Source organism: Dermochelys coriacea, chromosome 2 (genome assembly GCF_009764565.3).
Source record: "Dermochelys coriacea isolate rDerCor1 chromosome 2, rDerCor1.pri.v4, whole genome shotgun sequence".
NCBI lineage: Eukaryota > Metazoa > Chordata > Testudines > Dermochelyidae > Dermochelys > Dermochelys coriacea.
Window position 1 is genome coordinate 258,758,186 of NC_050069.1, and position 22,498 is coordinate 258,780,683.

Sequence of the window (22,498 nt, forward strand, 5' to 3'; positions counted from 1 at the left end):
CACGTGACAGGAGACGCGCTTAGTAACGGGGCGGGGCGCCTCGTAACTCGGGACGCGGCTGGGGCCAGTCGGAGCCGTTTAGGTCCAGCTAGTGTCACGAGCCGCCGCCATGACCGAGCGCGACCCCCAGCCCCTGGTACAGGACCGCGCCGCGGGCGCGGCAGGGGGCGCACTGGGGCGTGAGCGACGGGGAGGGGGCCCGGGGGCCGGGAGGGCAGCGCTTGGTCTGGGGCACCCAGGAGGCGCGGCTGAGAACGGGAGACAGGCAGGGGCGCGGGGGATGCTGAGCCCGGTGACTGGGCGCTGCGCAGAGGGAAGCGGGAGAGGCGGGTGTGGTACGTGGGCGGGGGCTCAGGGGTATGTGATCTCCGGGCTCTCGCCCCCATCCTAGCTTCTCCCCCCCCCCCCCCCGTCTCACCTGACCTGACCTGACCAGCCCTGCTGGTGTGTGCGCCGCACCCGTGTCACGCCGGCCTTGAATCCCCTCCCCGGCCAACTCCCCCTCACAGTCATGCGCCTCACCCCCACCTCGAAACTGGCATAACGCTGCGCCCCCGCCCCTCCATCCTGCTTCCGCGGGGCTCTCCTTTTCCTTCTCTTCCCCCCGCCCGCCCGCCCGCCCCGCCGCAGGCTTTCCGCCCTGCTGCCCCCGGGGCCGGAGAGAGTGGCTCCGTTCCTGCCGGCTAGGTGCTGCCTTCTCTTCCAGATCCCTTCCTAGGAAAATGCATCCGATGAAGTGAGCTGTAGCTCACGAAAGCTCATGCTCTAATAAATGTGTTCGTCTCTTAGGTGCCACAAGTCCTCCTTTTCTTTTTGCGAATACAGACTAACACGGCTGCTACTCTGAAACTTTCCTAGTGTGCCTTTCAGCCTGATTCTTCTCCGCTTAGCCCGGTGTATGTAATCATAAAAAAAAAAAACAAAACCATAAAAGCGTAGGATTGGAAGGGACTTCAAGAGGTCATCTAGTCCAACCCCCTGCAACCAAGGCAGGACTATGTAATAACAGACCATCCCTGGCAGGTGTCCAACCTGTTCTTGAAAAAACTTCCAGGGATGGAGATTCCACAACCTACTTAGGTAATTTGTCCCAGGGCTTAACTACCCAGACATTTTTTGAAGATTTTCCTAATGTCCCACCTAAACGTCCCTTGTTTCAATTCAAACCCATTGCTTCTTGTCCTATCCTCAGAGGTTCGGGAGAACAATTTTACACCCTTCTCTTTGTAACAACCTTTTACATAGTTGAAAACTGTTGTCAAAACCCCCCCTCAGTCTTCTCTTCTCCAGATTAAACAAACCCAGTTTTTTCCATCTCTCCTCATAGGTCATGTTTTCTAGACATTCAATCATTTTTGTTGCTCTTCTCTGGACTTTCTCCAAGTTGTCCACATCTTTCCTGAAATGTGGTGACCAGAACTGGACACACTACTCCCGTTGTGGATTTATCAGTGTGGAGTAGAGTGGAAGAATTAATAAGTAATTCCATTTACACACTGAGAGCTGATTAGCTAGCCAACAGAGGAAACTGTTGACTTCAGTAGAAATAAATTCAGTGGTTTCTGTCTGGCTTCCAATTGACAGGTGTCATGAAAACCCATTTATAGTGTTAGGCTCCTTTTTTGTCAGTCTGACCAGAAACAGCAGGGATTAAATGGGCTTGGAGACTCGAATATATCCTCATCCTGGAGAGGGTTTACAATCTGAGAGCCTGATCCAGCATCCACTAAAGTAGGTGAAAGAACTCATGTTGGCTTCAGCAGAGCTAGATCAGGCTTTAAGCCCACAAACTGGAAGAAAAAAAAAAACAGAGCAAGAAGTGTTTTTTGGGTTAGCATTTAGACTTTTAACAAATTATGTAAAGTATGACTTTTACAAATATTCTGTGCCCTTTGTAGCCATCTCTCTGCTGTCATACTGATATCTTAATATCTGATTTTCAATTTATGAAATAAGGATCATAATGTGATAAACTATCAGCAGCAACTTCCTTTCTTTAGTGAAAGAATTTCCTCATTTCACATATTTTTCAAATTAAAAAGAATACAATTACTTAAATAAAAATTAATTTTCCTGCTCTCTTCCTCCCTCCAGGCTTATATTATATATTATGCTCAAGAAAAATATTTCAACCATGTAAGGCAATTTGCAAATTTAGAACTGAACAAATACATCAATGATCCAGTGTTTCAGTTTTTCAAGGCATATGGAACCTTACATTTAGGTAAATACAAAAAAGAAGTGATTGTTATATTGGTAAGGAAAAGCAACAATTGAACTTACTTTACTTTCCACCTGTGTTTTTTATTCTCTTGTATAAAACAGATTATTTTCCTTCCGCCTTTTACTTTTACTTTTCAATAACAGATATGTTCAGGAAGAGATAGTTGGCCCACTGGGTTTAGCTTAAACCACTTCCAAAGTGATAAAGTAAACTAGAAAAAGGTACTATTTATACCGGAATAAGAGTGTCCACACAGGGAGTTATACAAGTATAACTCTAGTGGCTTAAATTCACACATTGCCTTATATTGTCTTCCTGTGTAGACAATCCCTAAATCTCAACTTCTGTTTCCAGAACAGTCCCAAGCTTGTGTCACTGGGCTGGGCATGTCAGTTGGGTCAGGAGAGAGAACATCTCCTCCCAAGGCAGTCAGTCTGCAGTTGCTACTTCAGCCTTATGGCTGAACAAGGCTCTGTGGTTTCATATATATGTGGTTTGAATACCAGTTCATCCATATGACTCCTACTGTTTCATATGGTCCATAATAAAGAGCAGATAGAAAAGAGAGATACTATCCCCAATCAATATTAAGCATTTATGTTTCTGTATCAGACTCTATGTTTCTTACCAGTTTATGAGCTGTTTACACTCTAAGTCATTTCTGTAACTAGGTTTATTGCAAACAGAGTTCCAGATGTTACTAAAGGATCCAGGATCCTTTGATAATACTGTTCCCAATATTATCTCTGGGACAAGCTTGTAGGTCTTCACATATATATCCAAGTTATTGGTCAGTGTAATATAAGGCACCAGAATACAACAAAACAGTTCTATGAGCCATCAAAAGAGAAAACTATGCTAATATTCATTCATATGCATACTGCACTCATATCAAGTTTCCTGCTACATGTACTGCACCATATATCTAAGAATCAATCAGATAATTATATTGTATCTTAATTTCCACCCTTGCAAAGAAAAAGAAATGAGGGTGTGTGTGTAAGAAAAAGGGAACTGCTCAACTTGGAGCAATTCTTTTTTTCAGAGTCTCTTGCATAATAGCTACTTCTGGAGGCATTCTGCACCAAAAAAATAAAAATTCTGCACACAATATTTTAAAATTTGGCAAAATTCTGCAAACTTTATTTGTCAAAATAACACTTCATAATCATTCCAGTTTCAATTATTTTTGTAATTTATTTCAACATGCCTGTTAGCAAGTATGTCTGTAACAATACAGACACACATAAAAATTCCCCCAGGAGCAGAAAGTTAAAGAAACCCCATATGACAACCCAGTTCCTATTTCTCTGACCCCTTCCCCCCTGCCCCCGAGACTAGCCGGGGGGCCAGACACCCACAACCCCTCTCCCACAGACCCCACCTGCGGGCCTCCCCTGAGTCAATATATCAAAACCCCCTCCTCCCCAGCGCCCAACCATGGAGTCTCCCCGACCTAGATACCCACATCCCTTCTCCCCAAAAGCCCAGCTGCGAGCCTCCACCCACCTCTTGCCCAGACACCCATCTCCCTTCCTACCCAGAGAAACAGTTGGGCTGGGTCCCAGGCTTTACAAAGTTACCTGTGAGCCACTCTCACCTTTCCTTGCGGCATGCTGGGAACTGCAGCTGCCACAAACCATCTAGCTCCTTCTCCTTCCCCCCAGCAGTGTCTTCTATAGTATGTGTAAGCTTGGCTCTGCCAGGTCCAGTGGCCCATAATGGCAGCTATCAGCACTGCAGCCCATTTCTGTAGGGGAAAGGAAATTTGGTGCGTACAATGTTAATTTCTGCAAATTCTGCATTGCACAGTGGCGCAGAATTCCCCCAGGAGTAAACAGCAAATCAGGCTAGTAATGAGACACCTGAACCTAGATCACAAAATTTACCTCCATAGTACATTATTCCTCAGTGTTCCACTGTTCCCAAAACTAGTATACAAACTAAATATACAGATATAAACAAGGTAGCTCCAGTGCCAAGGACATGTAATTGAAATGTACTGCTCAGTTAGCCTGAGTCTCTGAGCTGGGTATACAGCAAATTCTTTGAGTGATCATTAAAATGTGAAAATTAGTGAATCTGCTATCTGCATTATCTTTTCAGGTCAAATACAAGATGCTATCTTACAGCTAGAGAATGCCAGGAAATGCCACTCTGATGTTTCATTATGCTGCCTTTTAGCACTCATTTATGCACACAAAATCTGTGAAAATGTTGGTGAGTTTTTCTTATCTGTTAAATGTCATTCATCACAAACTTACAAAAATCAGAAAGTTGATCAAATCAGTGGTCTTGTGCTGCAGTCACATATTTAGGTCAAATGAAGACCACGGGGAAAGTAGCCTGAGAGTATTTTTATGGAAATATATGTGCTCTAACTGATGTCTATTAAAAGGATTCTAACTGATTGTTAAATGGAATAGCACCAAAAAGAAATATTGCTGCATTAATTGCTAAACTGACTGACAAGGGCAACCTGTCCCCAGCCACTCATTATCTGCCTGACAGGCTGTTTTGAGAATTAATGAATTAGTTTTTACAGCACTTTGAACTTGTAAAGCATTATATATGTGCTAGGTATTAGGGAACTTGGGGATTTCACAACCGAACAAGGTGTGTCTTTTATAAGATAACTATTTCATTATAAAATCCTCATGAAGACAAGGCAAACAGTAGTTTTACCATTATGTAGCTAGCCGAGATATACCCTAGATCAGGAGTGGGCAAACTTTTTGGCTCGAGGACCATATCCGGGTATGGAAATTTTATGGGGGGGCCATGAATGCTCACGAAACTGGGGGTTGGGGTACGGGAGGGGGTGAGGGCTCCGGCTGGGAGTACGGGCTCTGGGGTGGGGCCAGAAATGAGTTCAGGGTGCGGGAAGAGGCTATGGGCTGGGACGGGGGTTGGTGTGTTTGTGTGTGTGTGTGAGGGCTCTGGCTGGGGGTGGGGATGGGGGGTGCAGGAGGGTGCTCCGGGCTGGGACTGAGGGGTTCTGAGGGCCAGAGGGGGATCAGGGCTGGGGTAGGGGGTTAGGGCTCAGGGAGGGGGTCACGGGTGCAGGCTCTGCGCGGCACTTACCTCAAGCAGCTCCCAGAAGCAGTGTCATGTCCCTCTCTGGCTCCTATGTGGAGGTGCAGCCAGGCCCGTCTGCAAATGCCACCCCTGCAGCTCCAATTGGCCATAGTTCCCGGCCACTGGAAGTTGTGGGGGCGGCGCTTGGGGCATGGGCAGCATGCAGAGACCCCTGGCTGCCCCTATATGTAGGAGCCGGAGGGGGGACATGTTGCTGCTTCCGGGAACCACATGGAGCCACCCAACCCTGCTCTTTGGCTGGAGCACCAGAGCGGGGCAAGCCCCGGATCCTGCTCTCTGGAGGGAGTTTGAGGCCAGATTAAAATGTCTGAAGGGCTGGATTCGGCCCCCGGGCCATAGTTTGCCCATCCCTGCTCTAGACAAACCTCCTATGGTATGCCTTGACCAGTTACTTGCCTTGAATTAGCTATCTTATTGTGAACAACACATCTTTTTTTACAATTGAAAACACATCCTTCAGGACAGGTCTTCTGAGTTCAGGGTGGTCTGGTTGTTTAAGCATTAGGCTGGAAATAATTAGACTCTCCAAGAACCAAGAAACACCTAGAAGTTCCCTATATTAAATCCTGCCTAGTTTGACTATACCTTTCACCCTTGCAAATTAGGTGAGTACTTGCAGTTTGTGAGGTGTGGATCTTTCGGATGAGATCTTAAAACCTATATTCTGTCTGCTCTTGTGGACATTACCAGTCCCATGGTACCCTTGCAAGAGTGGGTAATTGCCTTGGTTTAATTTGCCAGAATATCCCTCCCTTCTCTCTACACACACATCCCAGCTTCTGTGCAGCATATTGTGCACTCATTAACTGACTAGTAGCTGTTCTCTGACCTTAGAAATAGGCCATATAATTGCCATATGAATGTAGTTAATAAAGCACGTTGGGATCCTTAGGGATAAAAAGTGCTATATCAATCTTATAGTAAAACCTCACTAATTCACAGTTTATTAATATGCAAAACTAATAATTATCCCCCAAATCATCATTTTCATCTGACATCTCAGCAGAGATTTCATAGCAGAATGCAGTAAGGTGACCTCATATTACTATAGCTATTATTACTATAGCAATATTACTTTATAAAGCACATTGCTGAATATTTTAATATTATTATTGATTATTTGCATTATTGCAATGCCTGGGAGTCCCAGTCATGGACCAAGACGCCATTGTGCTAGCTGCTGTGCAAACACAGAACAAAATACGGTCCCTACCCCTAAGAGTTTACTGTCTAAATATAAGACAAGAAACAACAGATGGACAGACAGACAGGGGAGTTCACAGAAACAATGAGACAATATTGGTCAGCATCATGGGCAGTGGACTTAGCACACCAGCAACCTAACCACTGTCAAGTTTTCATAGCTCTCACAGGAAAGGAGAGGAGGGGTTTGAATGAGTTAGCTTTGTAGATGTTTATGGGGAGCTTCCCCCAAGCATGAGCAACAGCATGGGAGAAAGCACAAAAGTATTTATTTGAAAGTGTAGCAAATGGGTGATGGAGGCTGATAGGAGGCGGGAGTCGCCCTTTCGATACTGAATGAGAGATGATAGGTAGGGTGGGGAATAGGTCATGAAGGGCCTTAAAAATGAAGACAGATTATCTTATGTTTGATACGATAGAGAAGAGGAGGCCAGTGATGGGATGCAGAGAGGGGTGACATGGTCAAATCAACAGGATAAGAAAAAGATCTTTGCATCAACCTTCTGAATGTATATCAGTGGGTAAGACAGCATTTGTCAAGGCCAGAGAAAAAGGTGTAATAATTGAGACATGAGATGATGAGAGCCTGGATAAGAGTTGTAGCTGTGTGGATGGATAGAAAGGGCCATGCCTTAGAAATGCTATGCAGAAAGAATCATCAATATTTTGACATAGCTTGGACGTGAGGACCTAGAGAGAGGTCCAAGTGGAAGATGACATCCAGGTTATGGGCTTGAGTGACAGGTAGAATGATGGTATTGTCCACAGTGATCAAGATAGAAGGTAGTGAAGAGGGCTTCCAGGGGGGGAGATTAAGAGCTCTGTTTTAGCTATGTTGAGCTTGAGCTGATGGCTAGACATCCACAAGGAGATGTTAGAGAGACAGGCTGAGATTTTTATTTGGATGGAAGCAGACAGGTCTGGAGTAGAGAGGTAGATCTTTAAATAGTCTGCATAGAGATGGTAGTTGAATGTGTGTTTGCAGATGAGATTACCCAGAGAAAAGATGTAGAGAGAGAGAAGGATGGGACAAAGAACAGAATTTGTGGAATGCCCCCAGGAAAGCTGAAAGGTGGGGGATGTCCTCCAAAGAACAAGCTGTGAAGTAGGAGACAACCAGGAGAAGATGGAGTCATGGAAGCTGAGGGAGGACAAGATTTCATAAGAAGAACAGGATCAAAGGCAGCTGACGGGATAAGGAACATGAGGCTAGAGTACTGGTTCTAAGAGAAAGACATTAGCGATTTTGGCAAGAGTGGTTTCAGTTGAGTGCAAGAGGTGGAAGCTCTACTGGAGACGCTCTTAGATGCAACTCTGGACAGCTGTTGTAAAGAGTGTGTTCAGTTAACTGAGAGGTGAAAAGGAGAAAGGAGATGGGAAGGTAATGGAGAGGCAAGTAGGGTCAAGAGTGACTCTTTTAAAATGAGATTGACTAAGCATGTTTGTATTATGTGGGGAAGAAGACAGAGGAGAGTGAGGGAGATTAAGGAGAAGAGTAATGTAGGGCAGGGGTTCTTAATCTTTTTGTCTTGGAGGCCCCCCCAACATGCTATAAAAACTCCAGGGTGCAGTGGCGGTGGGGAGGACTTGGGGCTCCGGGCCGGCGGGGCGGTCCTTCATAGGTGTAGTTTGACTTTTATTTTGACAGGGCAAGGGCCGGCGGGGCTTGGGCCAGCTATACACAATGCGGTTCAGGGAGGGAGTGCCACCTCCACTCCCTGACTCACCTCAGCAGGCCACCCAGGGGGACACAACCAAAAAATATAACTCAGAGGGTAGACTCAGTTCAAAAAGTTTGAAAACCACTCAGGGTGCAGGGAGAGGGGTAGCTCTGTGTAGGCAGGAGGTAGCTCAGGATGTAGGGAGTTGGGTAGCTAGGGGCTGTGTCTGGGCAGGGGGAGGTAGCTCAGGGTGCAGGGAGGGGGTAGCTAGAGGCTGTGTGCTGAAAGGGCTCCCTCTGCAGTGGCTGCTCCCCAAGGGCTCTGCAGCCCTGAAGCCGGGTCCCCCCGCCCAGGCAACTCTTACTGGCTGCATGAGTAGTCAAAGGGGGCTGGGAGCTGAGGAGCAGCCACAACCCTGGGCACCAGCAGCAACATGGGAATGCCACAGCTGTCCGCTCCATGACACCACCAGCCAGAGGAGTAGCTGCTCTGCACTGCCTAGCTCTGGCTTCTCACCTACAACCTGGCCAGAGGCAGGGCCTGAGGGGAACTGGGGGAGATGAGGAGGGAGAGAATCATAGAATCATAGAATATCAGGGTTGGAAGGGACCTCAGGAGGTCATCTAGTCCAACCGCCTGCTCAAAGCAGGACCAATCCCCAATTTTGCTCCCTCAAGGATTGAACTCACAACCCTGGGTTTAGCAGGCCAATGCTTGAACCACTGAGCTGGAGCTGCCCCCGGGACTACCCCACTATGAGTAAAACACTGCAGCTTGGGGGGGCAACAACGTTGTGCCCCCAAACTCTGCCCATGGGCTCAGGGCTTCTGCCCACGGGGAGCGCTGGGGCTCGGGGCTTCAGCCATGCGCTGCTCCTGGCTTCAGCCTAGGGGTGCACCCTGAGGGGGGCTGATGGGCTGATCCCAGCTTCAGTTGGGGGGGTGCCAGGGCTCCTGACTTTTGTCCTGCACCGCGGCCAGCTTCTGATGGGGCTGGGGGGCACTGGGGCTACCCTGCTACTCCCGTCTTCAGTCTTGGGGGAGGGGCACTGGCGCTCCCAGCTTCAGCCCCACGCCACTCCCAGCTTCAGACCGGGGGAACACAGGGCGTCCCAGCTTCTGCCCTGCACCGCTGCTGGCTTCAGCTCTTTACTGCGCCGCTGCAGGCTTCGGAGAGGACCGGGTGCCAGGGCTTGGGGCACTGGGTTTCAGACGGCGGGCCTGTGGCCCCCCTGAAAGGTCTTGTAGACCCTTGGTTGAGATGTAAGGTATGAGAATGAGTGCAAGGGAGGTCAGGAGATGGGGCCACTGGGGTAAGTGGTGGGGTTATAGGAAGAGAGCAGATGAGAAACTTCTGAATCTGTGACCAGGGAGAAGGAGGAGAGAGTTGTAGGGGGGAATAGGGGAAAGAAAGGCAAGCCAAGGGGAGAGGCATATTTTGTCAGTTTTCCCTTAAAAGAAATCAGCCCATGCAGAGGGAGAAGTGGAAGTAGGAAGAGGGAAAGGTTTGAGGAGTGAGTTAAAGGTTGTGAAATGGCAGCTGGGATTGCAGGTGAAGTAGAGATTCAGTGAAGTAGAGTTGATTAGCCCGGAAGACGGTAGAACTGAAAAAGGAGAGAACAAATCTGTAATGGAGGAAGTGGGCCTGGTCACTGCATTTTTGCCAGAGACTCTCTACAACAGGGAAGCAGGAGTGTAGGAAGTGGTTGTTGGGGGTGAGCCAGGGCTGGGGGCTGGCAAGGCGGACCTTTCAATGGGAGAGGGGGACAAAAGATGCAAGAGTGGAGGAGAGTGAGGAATGGAGTGAATCAGCAATGATATCAGTCGGCAAAAGATATTGTACTATGAAGAATTAAACAACACAAATTAAAATAAATGGGTAAATTTTATTTTATTATGCAGTAGCCTTGATGTTATTAAAATTGATTGCTCTCTTATTTGCTCATTTGTAAAATTCTATAATCCACAGTGGGTAGCCCAGTCGTTAGTACACATTAGCAAGGTTCTATTCTATTACTGTTAACATCAAACACAACGAGTGGGAGCATTCCACATTGTTAGTGCATCGTTCAGAGCACTATTTGTTGTTAATTGTTAACATATTTACATAATTGTTAAAGAACAAGAACACAAAGTAGATGGAACAACTAGAAGGAAAGGAGTAGGGAAAGAAAGAAAATATGGAGAGGGAGAGAGGACTGTTTATAGAAAGATAAGAGGAGAAAATAGAGTGGCCTGAGAAAGCCAAGAGAAATAAGCAAATAGGCTTAGATTATAAAATGATTTCACTAATTGTTTGGACAGTTCCAGGAATCATTAATCTGTTTTATTGCAATTGGTATCTCCCAAGCAATGTGCAAGATTATTTCATAATACCAGGGATAGAAAGGCAGGGAGCTAATATTAAAACTAATTGGAGTTATTTGCAGAAAGATATTGCAAGATATTGAGCACCTTCTATTCATGTTAAAGTGAATGGGATGGGAGTGTATTGTGCTCAGTACCTCCCAGGATTGGGCCCAAATCTCACAAATGTTGAGGGGAGAATAGAATCTTCAGTAATAGAGAATGGTGTGCTACTTTTTTCAATTTGTCTGTAGGCAAAAAATAACTCCGGTTAAAATATACCAGTTCTTAAAGGAAAACAACCTGCTATTTTTTGCCCTGATTCTGCAAACCCTTACTTGCATGATTAGCTTTGAGTTCAATGGAACTACCCATGTGAAAAGTTATCCATATGTATAAGTGTTTGCAGGATTGGGGCTTTTCGTTCATTTGGCTACCAAATACCATATTTTGGCATTATATAAGTTCTATATATGTTTTAAACATTTTGGTTGGGATATTTGCTTTCAGATCGTGATGCTGTTTTGGAGCTGGAAAACAAATTAAAGGAAACCCGGAAGACCTCAGGAATTAATGCATTATATAATGCAGGAATGTTTCTGTGGCTGATGGGTAAAAATGATAAAGCAAATGAATACATTGACAGAATGCTGAAAATGTCTAATGGATCTAGAGAGGTAATGTATATAAAGGTTTTTCACCCATAAGACAAATGTCTGGCTGAAGTTCTTAATATTTAAAATTAAATGTAATCACAGTTTTAATTAGATAGTAAAAAATAAACGAGAAAAACATAGTCTACTATCCCTAACTTAAATTTACCTAGATGTAAGTATCTTGTTTCATACACAAGCTGAGATGAGAGCTGTTTGATGCTGTTTTTAAAACAGTTTGAAGTGGATGTCTCCACCTCAATACAAATCAATATTTTTTTTCCAAGTAAAATAACTACATGCTGAGTTTCTACCATGAAAAATGGCACTGGCTTTACTCACAGTGTGTATGATAAAACCCATTGTTTCATGTTCTCTGTGTGTGTATATAAATCTCCCCACTGTATTTTCCACTGAATGCATCCGATGAAGTGAGCTGTAGCTCACAAAGCTTATGCTCAAATAAATTTGTTAGTCTCTAAGATGCCACAGGTACTCCTTTTCTATTTGTGTACACTGTGAACAAAAATATTGCTACTGTGTGCAAATATATTATTTGTTGTAAAAACTGATGAAACAATTTTCACGGTACACAGATGATCAAAACACTAGTGTGTGTGATGCTACTGACTTGAATGAAGCAAATTGTTTCATCACGGTGCTGTGAAGTAGGGCAACTATCACACAAATATGCCATGATGGGCCATCTTCTATTGTAAATGTGAGGTAACTCCACCGACATTAGTGGAGTTACTCGATGTAACTTGGCACAGATTCAGATCCATAATTACACAGCCTTTATGCAGATTACCTTGGAATGCGTACAATTTCTGGGAAGGCCCAACAGCCTGTGCTATAGAGAGGCAAACCCCATACTTTGATGAAAAATTTTTTGGAGGAATTCAGCCAGGGAAGACTCAAGATTTTTCCTTCTCTTGAATTCCCTCCCATGGATTGCATTACAGAAGAAAGCAGTCTGCCACAGAAGCAATATTGAACATGCAAAAAATTAGACAGGCTGGTCACATCTGTCACATGTTAACACAGGCCACAGGGTGTGGATATTAATATTTTGAAGTTTTGACTGATACACAACAACAGGTGAATGACAAATCCAGCCAAATTTCTCAATAAATATACTAGTTGAGGTTTTTTTCTGAAAATTCTCATCCATCTGTTGATGTGTTGCATACTGAGAATTTGATACTTTTGACTCCTAATTAAATGGATAAGACAACAATTGCGGAAGGGTGGGGGGTGTTCTGGTTTTATCCATATACATTGCCAGTGGAAGATGACCCTTTTAACAAAGATTGTGTGCAATGGCTAATTCAAATATTTGTCAGAATACTGACTTTGAAAATGTTTGAGAATGTTTGAGTCTTGGTCTGTCATTTCTCTTCTGTCAGTAATAACAAAAATCCATTTTATAATCTAGGTAAGGCGCTGAAGGGTGTGCTTCATGGTGCTTAAATGGCACCTCTTGATTGGCTAGACACTTGGCCATAATGCTCATTGAATTTTAGTGAGGAGGATTCTTTTATGCTTAAGATGTAATTTTAAAGACAGGTGTATTGTTATTAGGCTGCATCAGTTATTGCTATGTATGGCTGAAAGTGATGCTGCTTTCTGATGTTATACCTCTTGTGGCTTTAAATAATTTTCAAAGGTGCTTAGAGATTGTGAGAGGTATCTTTTTATTATTTTTATGCATTTAAATATTTAAACAAAAGTAAATGTACTTGAGACAAGAAATTAGGACTTTTCACTGCATATTATGATTTGCCTATTGTGTAACTTAAAATATATGGATGTTTTTTTACCTTTACAGGGTCTTGTGCTTAAAGGATGGGTGTACTGTACATCTGACAAACAGCATGCTGTTAAGAAATCTATCAAATACCTTGACGAAGGGATCCAAGACACCACCGATATATTTGGGATGATGGGAAAGGTATGATTGTTAATTCTTGGGGTTTTTTTAACTCTATTTTATACTTTCCTTCTTACTTCACTCATTGTCATTGGACTTCATTTTTGACAGAGAGAACACAAGACAACTTCCTTTTCCTGTGCCCACACATAGCATTGTTGACCCCTAGGTTGCTTTCCAGAAATATGCAGCCTGTTTTCAAAGTGATTTAGGCACCTAAAATGCAGATAGGTGCCTTCTGAGATTTTCAAAAGTGCTTAAGCAGGTTCGGTGCCTAACTCCCATTAACTTCCAGCTCCTCCCTTGCTAGTCCTGACCATGAAAGTGGGTAGGGAATGGGAGATACTGGTATGCAGTTCTCTAAAATGGTTACTGGTGAGTCTTGTGATGACTGTGTGGGGAGGGCAGGGAGGCCCTGAATTTAATCCCCTTTCTTGTTGGCTCCAGTTGCCACAACAATAAGTGATCTGGATCTTTTGCTGATTCAAGTAATGAAGCAGATGGTAATTAGCTACCAATGTAATGATATTCCTTTAGCATATCAGTACAATCTGCCACTTTCTGAATCAATGAGATTATTTCTCTTTTTTTTTTCCTCCATAGGCAAGATATTTCATGATGCAACAGAACTATTCAGGTGCTCTGGAAGTAGTTAACCAAATAATAGTCAATTTTTCTGGTTTCATACCAGCATTTATCCTCAAGATGAGGCTATTTTTAGCTCAGCAAGACTGGGAGCAAACTTTAGAAACTGCACTAAGGTAGGGGATAATAAAAACCAAACAAACCCAGTACAGACTAAGATATGTAATTTCCTTTCTAAATTCTATTACATGCCTCTATAAAGTTGTAACACATATATTTGTAAAGTAAGAGTATATTTCTTCTTCAAATTCATTTACTCAAAATCCATTTAGCAACTTAAAATATTTTAAGCAATTTTCTTCCATGACGTCTCAGACTAATTTTTCCTGATATTAAGCACAGTTTCATGGTAACTGAAATGTGTGTCCCTGGGACAGCGTTTGTTATTTATATCAGAGTGTAAATTCTCAGATTATGTATAATAGCAAAAAAGCCTATCCAGCGGTGACTCAGAGCTCATATCAACTGTCTTAGGCTTGTAGAGCTTGTGATATGGGGCTGAAAATAGCCATGTAGAAATTCAAGCTCAGGCTGCAGCCATGAGCTCTGAGATCCTCCCCTTTCAACAGATCTCAGAGCCTAGGCTCTAGCCTGAGCCCGAATATCTATTCAGCTATTTTTAGCCCTGTGGTGTGAGCCCTGTAAGCCCAAGTCAATTTTTGATCTGGGCTCTGAAACTCACTGTCATGGGGTTTTCTTTGCTGTGTATATGTACCCTTCGATACTCTAGAGCCAGTTTTTCGTACTTTCTCTTTTTACCACAATTAGAAATGTATCGTTTATGAAGCTTTAACTCAATGACTAGATTATCTTTCAACATCAGAGAAAAAGCTGAATCTATTAAAAATAACTGTATGTACTGTATTCTGTTTTGCTTTGTAAAACTTGTATGCAACTTACATATAATAATTATTGTTTAAGAATCCTGAGTAAAGATGGGACCAATATAGATGGACTTCAAGCTAGTATTGTAAATGAGCTTTCAAGAACTGGAAACTTGAATGCAGTGAGTATTCTATATTTACAAGTATTTGAAGTATAAAGTTGAGGCCTTGATTTTTTGTGATCCTTAAAGACCTCATGGTATTTTTTCAAGAGAAGTGGTATGAAGAGGTTCTACTCCTCGAAGACACCCCAGTACTCCATGAATCCCAAACCATCCTCTGTCACCATAAGAGCATATCCCTATATTTCCAATGTCAATATTATACTTTCATTCACACTTGATGCTGGAATGAAGTCTTCAAAGCTGACCTGCATCAATCCCATCTTTAGACTCCTTCCAGGTTTCTGAAATGGAAGGGATGGACTAGATGGCCTTCTAGAGGTGCTTTTTAGCTCAAGTGGTTCTGTTTAAGAGTAATAAGATGAAATGTAGTTGGGGGGAAGGCATGTGAGCCAGTTTATTGTTAGTATCCTAAACTGTTATAAATGTACTCTGTAAATCAGAATGCTAATTTACTTGGCCAAGTGATTTCTGCAGTTAGAATAGAATTCATCCAGCAGCACAATGGTGATAGAAGGCTGCAACAGAACATTCGTAATTCTGCTGTAGAACAGAAGTACAGGGAGAGTTCACACCATTGTCCTGTGACATAGCTGATGTAGGCTTTTGTGGAATAGGGGTTGGAGAAGGCTGATGAAGAGGCAGAAGAGAGGTCAGTGGGTTCATGATTATGAAGCCCTTGGGTCTGAGTAGCAGCCACTGAGCCCTGTATCTTGCCTGCTGACTTGATGGCGGATTCTATACTCCATCCCAACACAGTCCCCTACACAAAACCAGTCTACTCAGACTTCGTTTGGTGGTCATGAATTTTACCCTGTGTAACATTCAAAGGACTCTTGTGTGAAGAATGGTAGTATTATCTGAATTATTGTCTCTAATTTTGAAATAAATTCATTAGTTCATTAAATACTTTTTTCTGCAGGCATCATTTCAACTTAGAGATTTTATTCATTCTTTGGACACTAAGGAACCTCAAAATGCAGACTTACATCTTCGAAAAATCCTTGTGGTCAGTAGATTGGTAAGCATATTTGTTTAAAAACTGATAGTAATTATGCATCTGTGGAAGCAACTACATAGTTGCAGTTGTAACTAGTTTTCCATTATAGGTCTATTCTGGACCTCTCTGATTCAGCCTCCAAAAAAGAAAAAGAAAAAATCCTTTCTAGCTTAAATGTCCTTTGTGGCATCTGATGAAAGTACTTCTTTTTTTTTTCTGTAAAGTTTTGGTGCAATTGCTCAAAACATCTGAGAGAGATAAGAGTTTTGAAAATGTAGGTTTTCACTTTGGCAAAAGTCTTAGCTTTTTTTTAAAAATCATCTCCAAATGTCTCTGTCTATTAAATTAGTTTGTTTTATTCATCTGCACTCAGTAAGAGCTACTTTCTTTGAGTGCTTTGGGGAACATTACATGGTTAATATTAGAATTATTTGCTATGGGCATTATCATGCCACTCTAACTCACATTGAGTAGAACCTTACTCCACAAATAGTCCTTTTTGCCTCAGTGGTGCAACTCACAGACAAAGGTAATACTCAACAGCTCAACAGGAGTAATTGTGACAGTATCTGGCCTATGGATTTTAGAACCTGTCCATTATTGTGTTTGTTAAACATTTATATTGCTGTAGTGTCTGGAGACCTCAACCAGGTTGTAGCCACATTGTGCTGGGCACTGTCCAAACAAAGAGAAAATGACTGTCCTTTCCCCCAGAGAACTTAAAAACTTAAGGGTCTGACTTTTCTGCAGAGTTCATAAAATCTACAATGCTAAGAAGTTTGCAGGCATAACTTTGAAGAAATGTTGCAAGCACAAGACCGAGATTCATTAGTTAGCACAGTATTATCTGGCACAACTATTATCTAGAATATGTCAGTCACATACTCAGACAATTTCACAGGAAATAGTTGCACATAACAGAGGAATCAGCGTTTTCCCTTGACAACTTCTACCCAGACCTAGAACTCAATGATTCTGGCTTTGTTATAGGTGGATTCTCCCTTAATACTGGAGACAAACTCTATGAATAATATATAATATGTTTGGCCACCCATTAGATATTACTCAGAAATGAAATCCCAACCCCATTGACTTCAGTAGAGCCATGATTTCACTCCAAATATTCTATATGCCACTTGGTATTGCAAGCCAGTGGGCCTATTTTATTGTTAAAACTATTTTGTAGATTTGCTATATTTAAGTACTTATTTTCCCTCTATTTTATCTTGACTGAATTGGAATTTCTTGTGAAATTGTGTTTCTTTATATTCTGTACATTGTTCAGTAGTCCATGTGAATTTTGTTACTTTCAGTGTGGGAAAAATCAGCAAATCTTGAAGCTAATATATGGATTTATTGAACGCTCGTATACAAAATTAAAGTCTTCAAATGCATGTTTTGCTAATGAGCTGGGATATCAACTGATTCTTCAGGGGAAGTGGAAAGATGCTTCTGTGTGGTATAGAAGAGCCATGGAGCTGGATGAAAGCAGTGTAGATGCTCTAACAGGTAAGGTTGGTTTGGTATTTTTAAGAGGACTCTGATAATTTTAAGCTCTTTGGGACAGAAAATCTGTCTTCCTTTGTGTTTGGAAAGTGTTAGCACATTGTGGATGCTATTGGAAACAATAATAATATTTCAAGACACCAGCTACTTCACCTTTTTTTTTTATTAACAGATGTAATATCTGAATGCAACTGGGTTTGATCAATGTTCTTGGTTTTCCTTTTTTGCATTAATATTTGTATTTTTACATACACTCATATATATATATATATGGAGTATGTGGGCCAGATCCTTGGGCTGGGCTAAGTCCCTTTTGCACTGCTTCAGTTGTGCAAAAGGGGTTTATAACTGCCCTAAAAGGGCAGGTGGGGGATTCTTCTACCAAAGGGGAAAATTTGATATTACAAACCCATAAGGTTTTTTGTATGTTTGCATGGATAATAATGTCATCCACACCAGAAAAATCTGAAAACAAGTCATCCCTATCTACTAACTGCAATAAAGTTTTCAAATGTGCAGGAGTTCTATGAACTTACAGTCTATGAAGGCCTTTACTCATCACTTCAATCACAGCTTGTGTTCACATCCACTGAATCTCCTCATGAAGTCTCTGTTTATTATGCTTCTCACAGTGTTTCTCCTTCTCCTGATAGCTGTACAGTATCTGCAGCTTCTGCATTTCTAAGTGCAACCTTTTCAGTTCCAACTCTGTTGGTGCCATTGTCGCTCATGCATTCCTGCATCTGGGCACTACCTTCCATACTCCTGAACAGCTTTACCTTAACCTGAGAGCTTTTCTGGTTTTGTCCTTGTGGCATCTTCCTCAAAGCACCCAGACGTGTGAGCCACTGTGTTATCTCAGTGCCTCAGCAAATAAGAGCTATGCTGCTGCTAAGCTGTGTGTCAACCTCCTGACTCACCAGCTTGTCTGCCTTGCAAGCAGTCTCTTCAAGACTCTTCAAGACTATGCCAGTCTAAAATCTTGCCTTTCCCCAAATTCCCCAGCAAAGTTTCCATGCAGTATCCAATCCCTCTCAAAAGGGGGGCTGAAACTATAAAATCTGGGGCAAACACCCCAAAACATTCCTCTCTCTCTCCCTCCCCATTGCATTCACTGTACCTGAAGAGACAAAGGAAGCAGCCTTTGGACTCTGAGGGAGGGGTGCTGACCTAAAGAGTTTGGTCAGTAAGACTGCTGTTAAAACATGTGGTGAGAAAACTTTGCTTTGAATCTAATATAGTTGGTTAAGTTAGGCACCAGTAAGTGTTTTATCTTTATTTTTCTTGTAGCCATTTCTAACCTTTATACCTCATTATATGTACTCACTTAAAATCTATCTCTCTGTAGTTAATAAACTTGTAGATGTAATACAGTGTGTTCAAGCTGAAGTGTCTGGGTAACTCCTTTTGGGGTAACAAGTTGTGTGCATATTATTCCCTTAAAGGAATAATGGATGTGACATATTTGTACTGTCCAGCAGTGAGCTGGGCCGTACAGAATGTACATTTCTGGGGAAAGATCTAGGACTGGGAGTGTGTTGGGTCACTCTGCAGCATAACCCAGCCTGGTAAGAGCCAAGGGGTGGCTGGCTGGCTGCAGCACACACACACGGACATAGCTGGGAGTGACTTACATGCTGGAGGCTGTTTGTGAGCAGTCCAGGTTGAAGGCTACAGCAGCAAGGCATTGTAAAGGGCACCTCAGGTTACCGGGCAGGGGTGGTACAGATACTCATTAGTCTGGATTGTACCCTGGTATGTCACACATTCCCAGTGCAGATGGAATCTTTGGGAATTTAGCTGCAAAGTTCTAGTAAGTCACTACTGCGCAGGTGCGAACTACAATTTTTCAAAGGCTTATAATTTAACCAAAATTGGGCAGATTTTAACAGGAACAGCAAAAGACACATCCCAGACACAAAGACCTGCCCCTTGCCAGATTTCTAGTCCCTGTTCCAAAGCACAAGCAAGAGCTTCTCAAAGAAAAGGTTGATATGATTTTTAATATTGAGAAAACAACATATTTTTCCTAGTTTTGCTCTTAAAAATTGTTGACATTTAATTTTGAAAAAATTCAACTTGAGGCAAACACCCAGAGTGGAAAATTTCAGCCCAAATAGTTAAATTTGGCAAAGTTGTAAGCAACTGAAAACTAGAGTCTTAAATTGGGAAGTGTTGGACAGCCTTAATAATGGGTGGAGCTAGTAGTCTGACTTATAATGCTCTTTTGTTAGAGCTGTAGTCTTGTAAGTGCTGCAAATCTCAAAAAGAAAAGCATGCCTAGGGCCCAATCTTGCAATGTAGTAATAGCTCCTTTATCACTGAAATCAACATCAGTTGAGGACATATAACACTAAGTACCTTGCAAAATAGGCCCCAGTTCAGCAAAGCACTTAAATAGTTATTTAACTTTAAACTAGAGCTGTTAATTAATCGCAGCTAACTCACGCGATTAACTCAAAAAAATTAATTGCGATTAATCATAGTTTTAATCGCACTGTTAAAAAATAGAATACCAATTGAAATTTATTAAATATTTTGGATGCTTTTCTACATTTTCATATATATTGTATTCTGTGTTGTAACTGAAATAAAAAGTGTACAAAAACAAAACAATAAAACTTCAGAGCCTACAAATCCAGTCAGTCCTCCTCCTCGTTCAGCCAATCACTAAGACAAACAAGTTTTTTTACATTTACAGGAGATAATGCTACCCTCTTCTTAGAATCATAGAAGATTAGGGTTGGAAGAGACCTCAGGAGGTCATCTAGTCCAACCCCCTGTTCAAAGCAGGACCAACACCAACTAAATCATCCCAACCGGGGCTTTGTCAAGCCAGACCTTAAAAACCACTAAGGATGGAGATTCTACCACCTGCATAGGTAACCTATTCCAGTGTTTCACCGCGCTCCTAGTGAAATAGTTTTTCCTAATATCCAACCTAGACCTCCCCCCACTGCAACTTGAGACCATTGCTCCTTGTTCTGTAACCTGCCACCACTGAGAACAGCTTAGCTCCATCCTCTTTGGAACCCCCCTTCAGGTAATTGAAGGCTGCTATCAAATCCTCCCTCATTCTTCTCTTCTGCAAACTAAATAAACCCAATTCCCTCAGCCTCTCCTCATAAGTCATGTGCCCCAGCCCCCTAATCATTTTCATTACCCTCCGCTGGACTGTCTCCAATTTGTCCACATATTTTCTGTAGTGGGGGGCCCAAAACTGGATGCAATACTCCAAATGTGGCCTCACCAGTGCCAAATAGAGGGGAATAATCACGTCTCTTGATCTGCTGACAATGCTCCTGCTTTTGTACCCAGTATTGCAAGATATTTACATGCCAGATATGCTAAATATTCATTTGTCCCTTTGTGCTTTGGCCACCATTCCAGGGGACATGCCGATGACACTTGTTAAAAAAATAATGCGTTAATTAAATTTGTGTCTGAACTCCTTGGGAGAGAATTGTATGTCCCTTGCTCTGTTTTACGGTCGTTCTGCCACATATTTCATGTTATAGCAATCTTGGATGATGACCCAGCACATGTGGTTCATTTTAAGAACACTTTCATTGCAGATTTGACAAAACGCAAAAAAGGTACCGATATGAGATTTCTAAAGATAACTACAGCACTTGACCCAAGATTTAGGAATCTCAAGTGCCTTCCAAAATCTGATCAGAAGGGGGTGTGGAGCATACTCCACACTCCGATGTGGAAACTACAGAATCTGAACCACCAAAAAAGAATATCAACCTTCTAGTGGTGGCATCTGACTCAGATAATGAAAATGAACATGGTCCACACTGTTTTGGGTTGTTATTAAGTAGAACCCATCATCAGCATGGAAGCATGTGCCCTGGAATGGTGGTTGAAGCATGAAGGGACTTACGAATCTTTAGAGCATATGGCACATAAATATCTTGGGACGCCAGCTATGACAGTGCCATGAGAATGCCTGTTCTCACTTTCAGGTGACATTGTAAACAAGAAGCAGGCAACATTATCTCCTGCAAATGTAAACAAACTTGTTTATTTGAGTTATTGGCTGTACAAGAAGTAGGACTGAGTGGACGTGCAGGCTTTAAAATTTTACATTGTTTTATTTTTGAATGCAATTTATTTTGTACATAATTCTACTTTTGTAAGTTCAACTTTCATGATAAAGAGATTGTACTACAGTACCTGTATTAGATGAATTACAAAATACTATTTCTTTTGGTTTTTTACAGTGCAAATACTTGCAATCAAAAATAAATATTAAGTGAGCACTGTACACTTTGTATTCTGTGTTGTAATTGAAATCAATATATTTGAAAATGTAGAAGACATCCAAAATATTTAAATAAATGGTATTGTATAATTCTTTAACAGTGCGATTAATCGCACTATTAATTGCGATTAATTTTGTAAATCGTATTATTAATCGTGATTAATTTTTAATCGCTTGACAGCCCTACTTTAAACCATTTAAAAATTTCACTGAAGCTAAGACTCAAGCACATGCCTAAAGTTAAGGACATGCAAAAGTGTTTTGGTGATTAGTGATAGATTGTTCAGTTTGGATAATAATGTGGAGTACAGATCAATTTAACATTTTTTTTATCAATTTAGGAAGAACTTTTTTAGTATTTGCCCACACGGACCGTACTATAGGTGTGCATATGCCCCACGCACACCAGATCAGATTTGTTCAGCAGTGGCCTGTAAGTCTGCACTTGTGCCCTACATGTCCTCAAGCCCCTCACGCAAGGGCATAAAGGATGGAAAGGGACCATCTGCCACTCAGTTCCTTCTTACAACCTGTGGCAGCAAGATGGAACTTCCTTCGTGTCCTGTTTACCCTGTAGCTGTATCTTTCTCATTCTTCTGACCATTAGTGTTAGTTCTTATAGTTATTAGTACCTAGTTAGGCCAATGGCTCTTTTAACAAAGGTGGGAGGAATTTTAGTTTCCTCACGTTACCTTGGTACTATACTTAGGCACCATCCCTGTGATGGAAGCTAAGTCTCCAGATTTTAAAATCTTTCTAGCCTGTGTGGCAGCTATCCCCTTAAATGATGGGTATGTTAAGTGTGTTTCTGGCCTTAGAGAGGGACACGTCCCTGAAAAATATTTGCTCTGTAGATTTTTTTCAAATGTCACCTAACAGGCTGGAGACATCTGATTTAAATTATTTTTGTTAAAGTGCTAAATAAAAGGTGTGCCTGGTTCTGAGACCCCTTT

General features: G+C 42.2%; 1 protein-coding gene across 1 annotated transcript in view; it reads left to right on the forward strand.

The window, feature by feature from the left end:
* Positions 1 to 47: 47 nt before the first annotated feature.
* TTC21A (tetratricopeptide repeat domain 21A) overlaps positions 48 to 22,498 on the forward strand; it is a 62,586-nt gene continuing 40,135 nt past the window's right edge. The window contains exons 1-9 of the mRNA XM_038390085.2: positions 48 to 136; positions 2,095 to 2,224; positions 4,331 to 4,444; positions 11,043 to 11,209; positions 13,017 to 13,139; positions 13,722 to 13,879; positions 14,685 to 14,769; positions 15,692 to 15,790; positions 17,083 to 17,278. Coding sequence (XP_038246013.1) covers positions 110 to 136; positions 2,095 to 2,224; positions 4,331 to 4,444; positions 11,043 to 11,209; positions 13,017 to 13,139; positions 13,722 to 13,879; positions 14,685 to 14,769; positions 15,692 to 15,790; positions 17,083 to 17,278 — 1,099 coding nt within the window. The 5' untranslated portion in view covers positions 48 to 109. The remainder of the gene's footprint in view (positions 137 to 2,094; positions 2,225 to 4,330; positions 4,445 to 11,042; positions 11,210 to 13,016; positions 13,140 to 13,721; positions 13,880 to 14,684; positions 14,770 to 15,691; positions 15,791 to 17,082; positions 17,279 to 22,498) is intronic.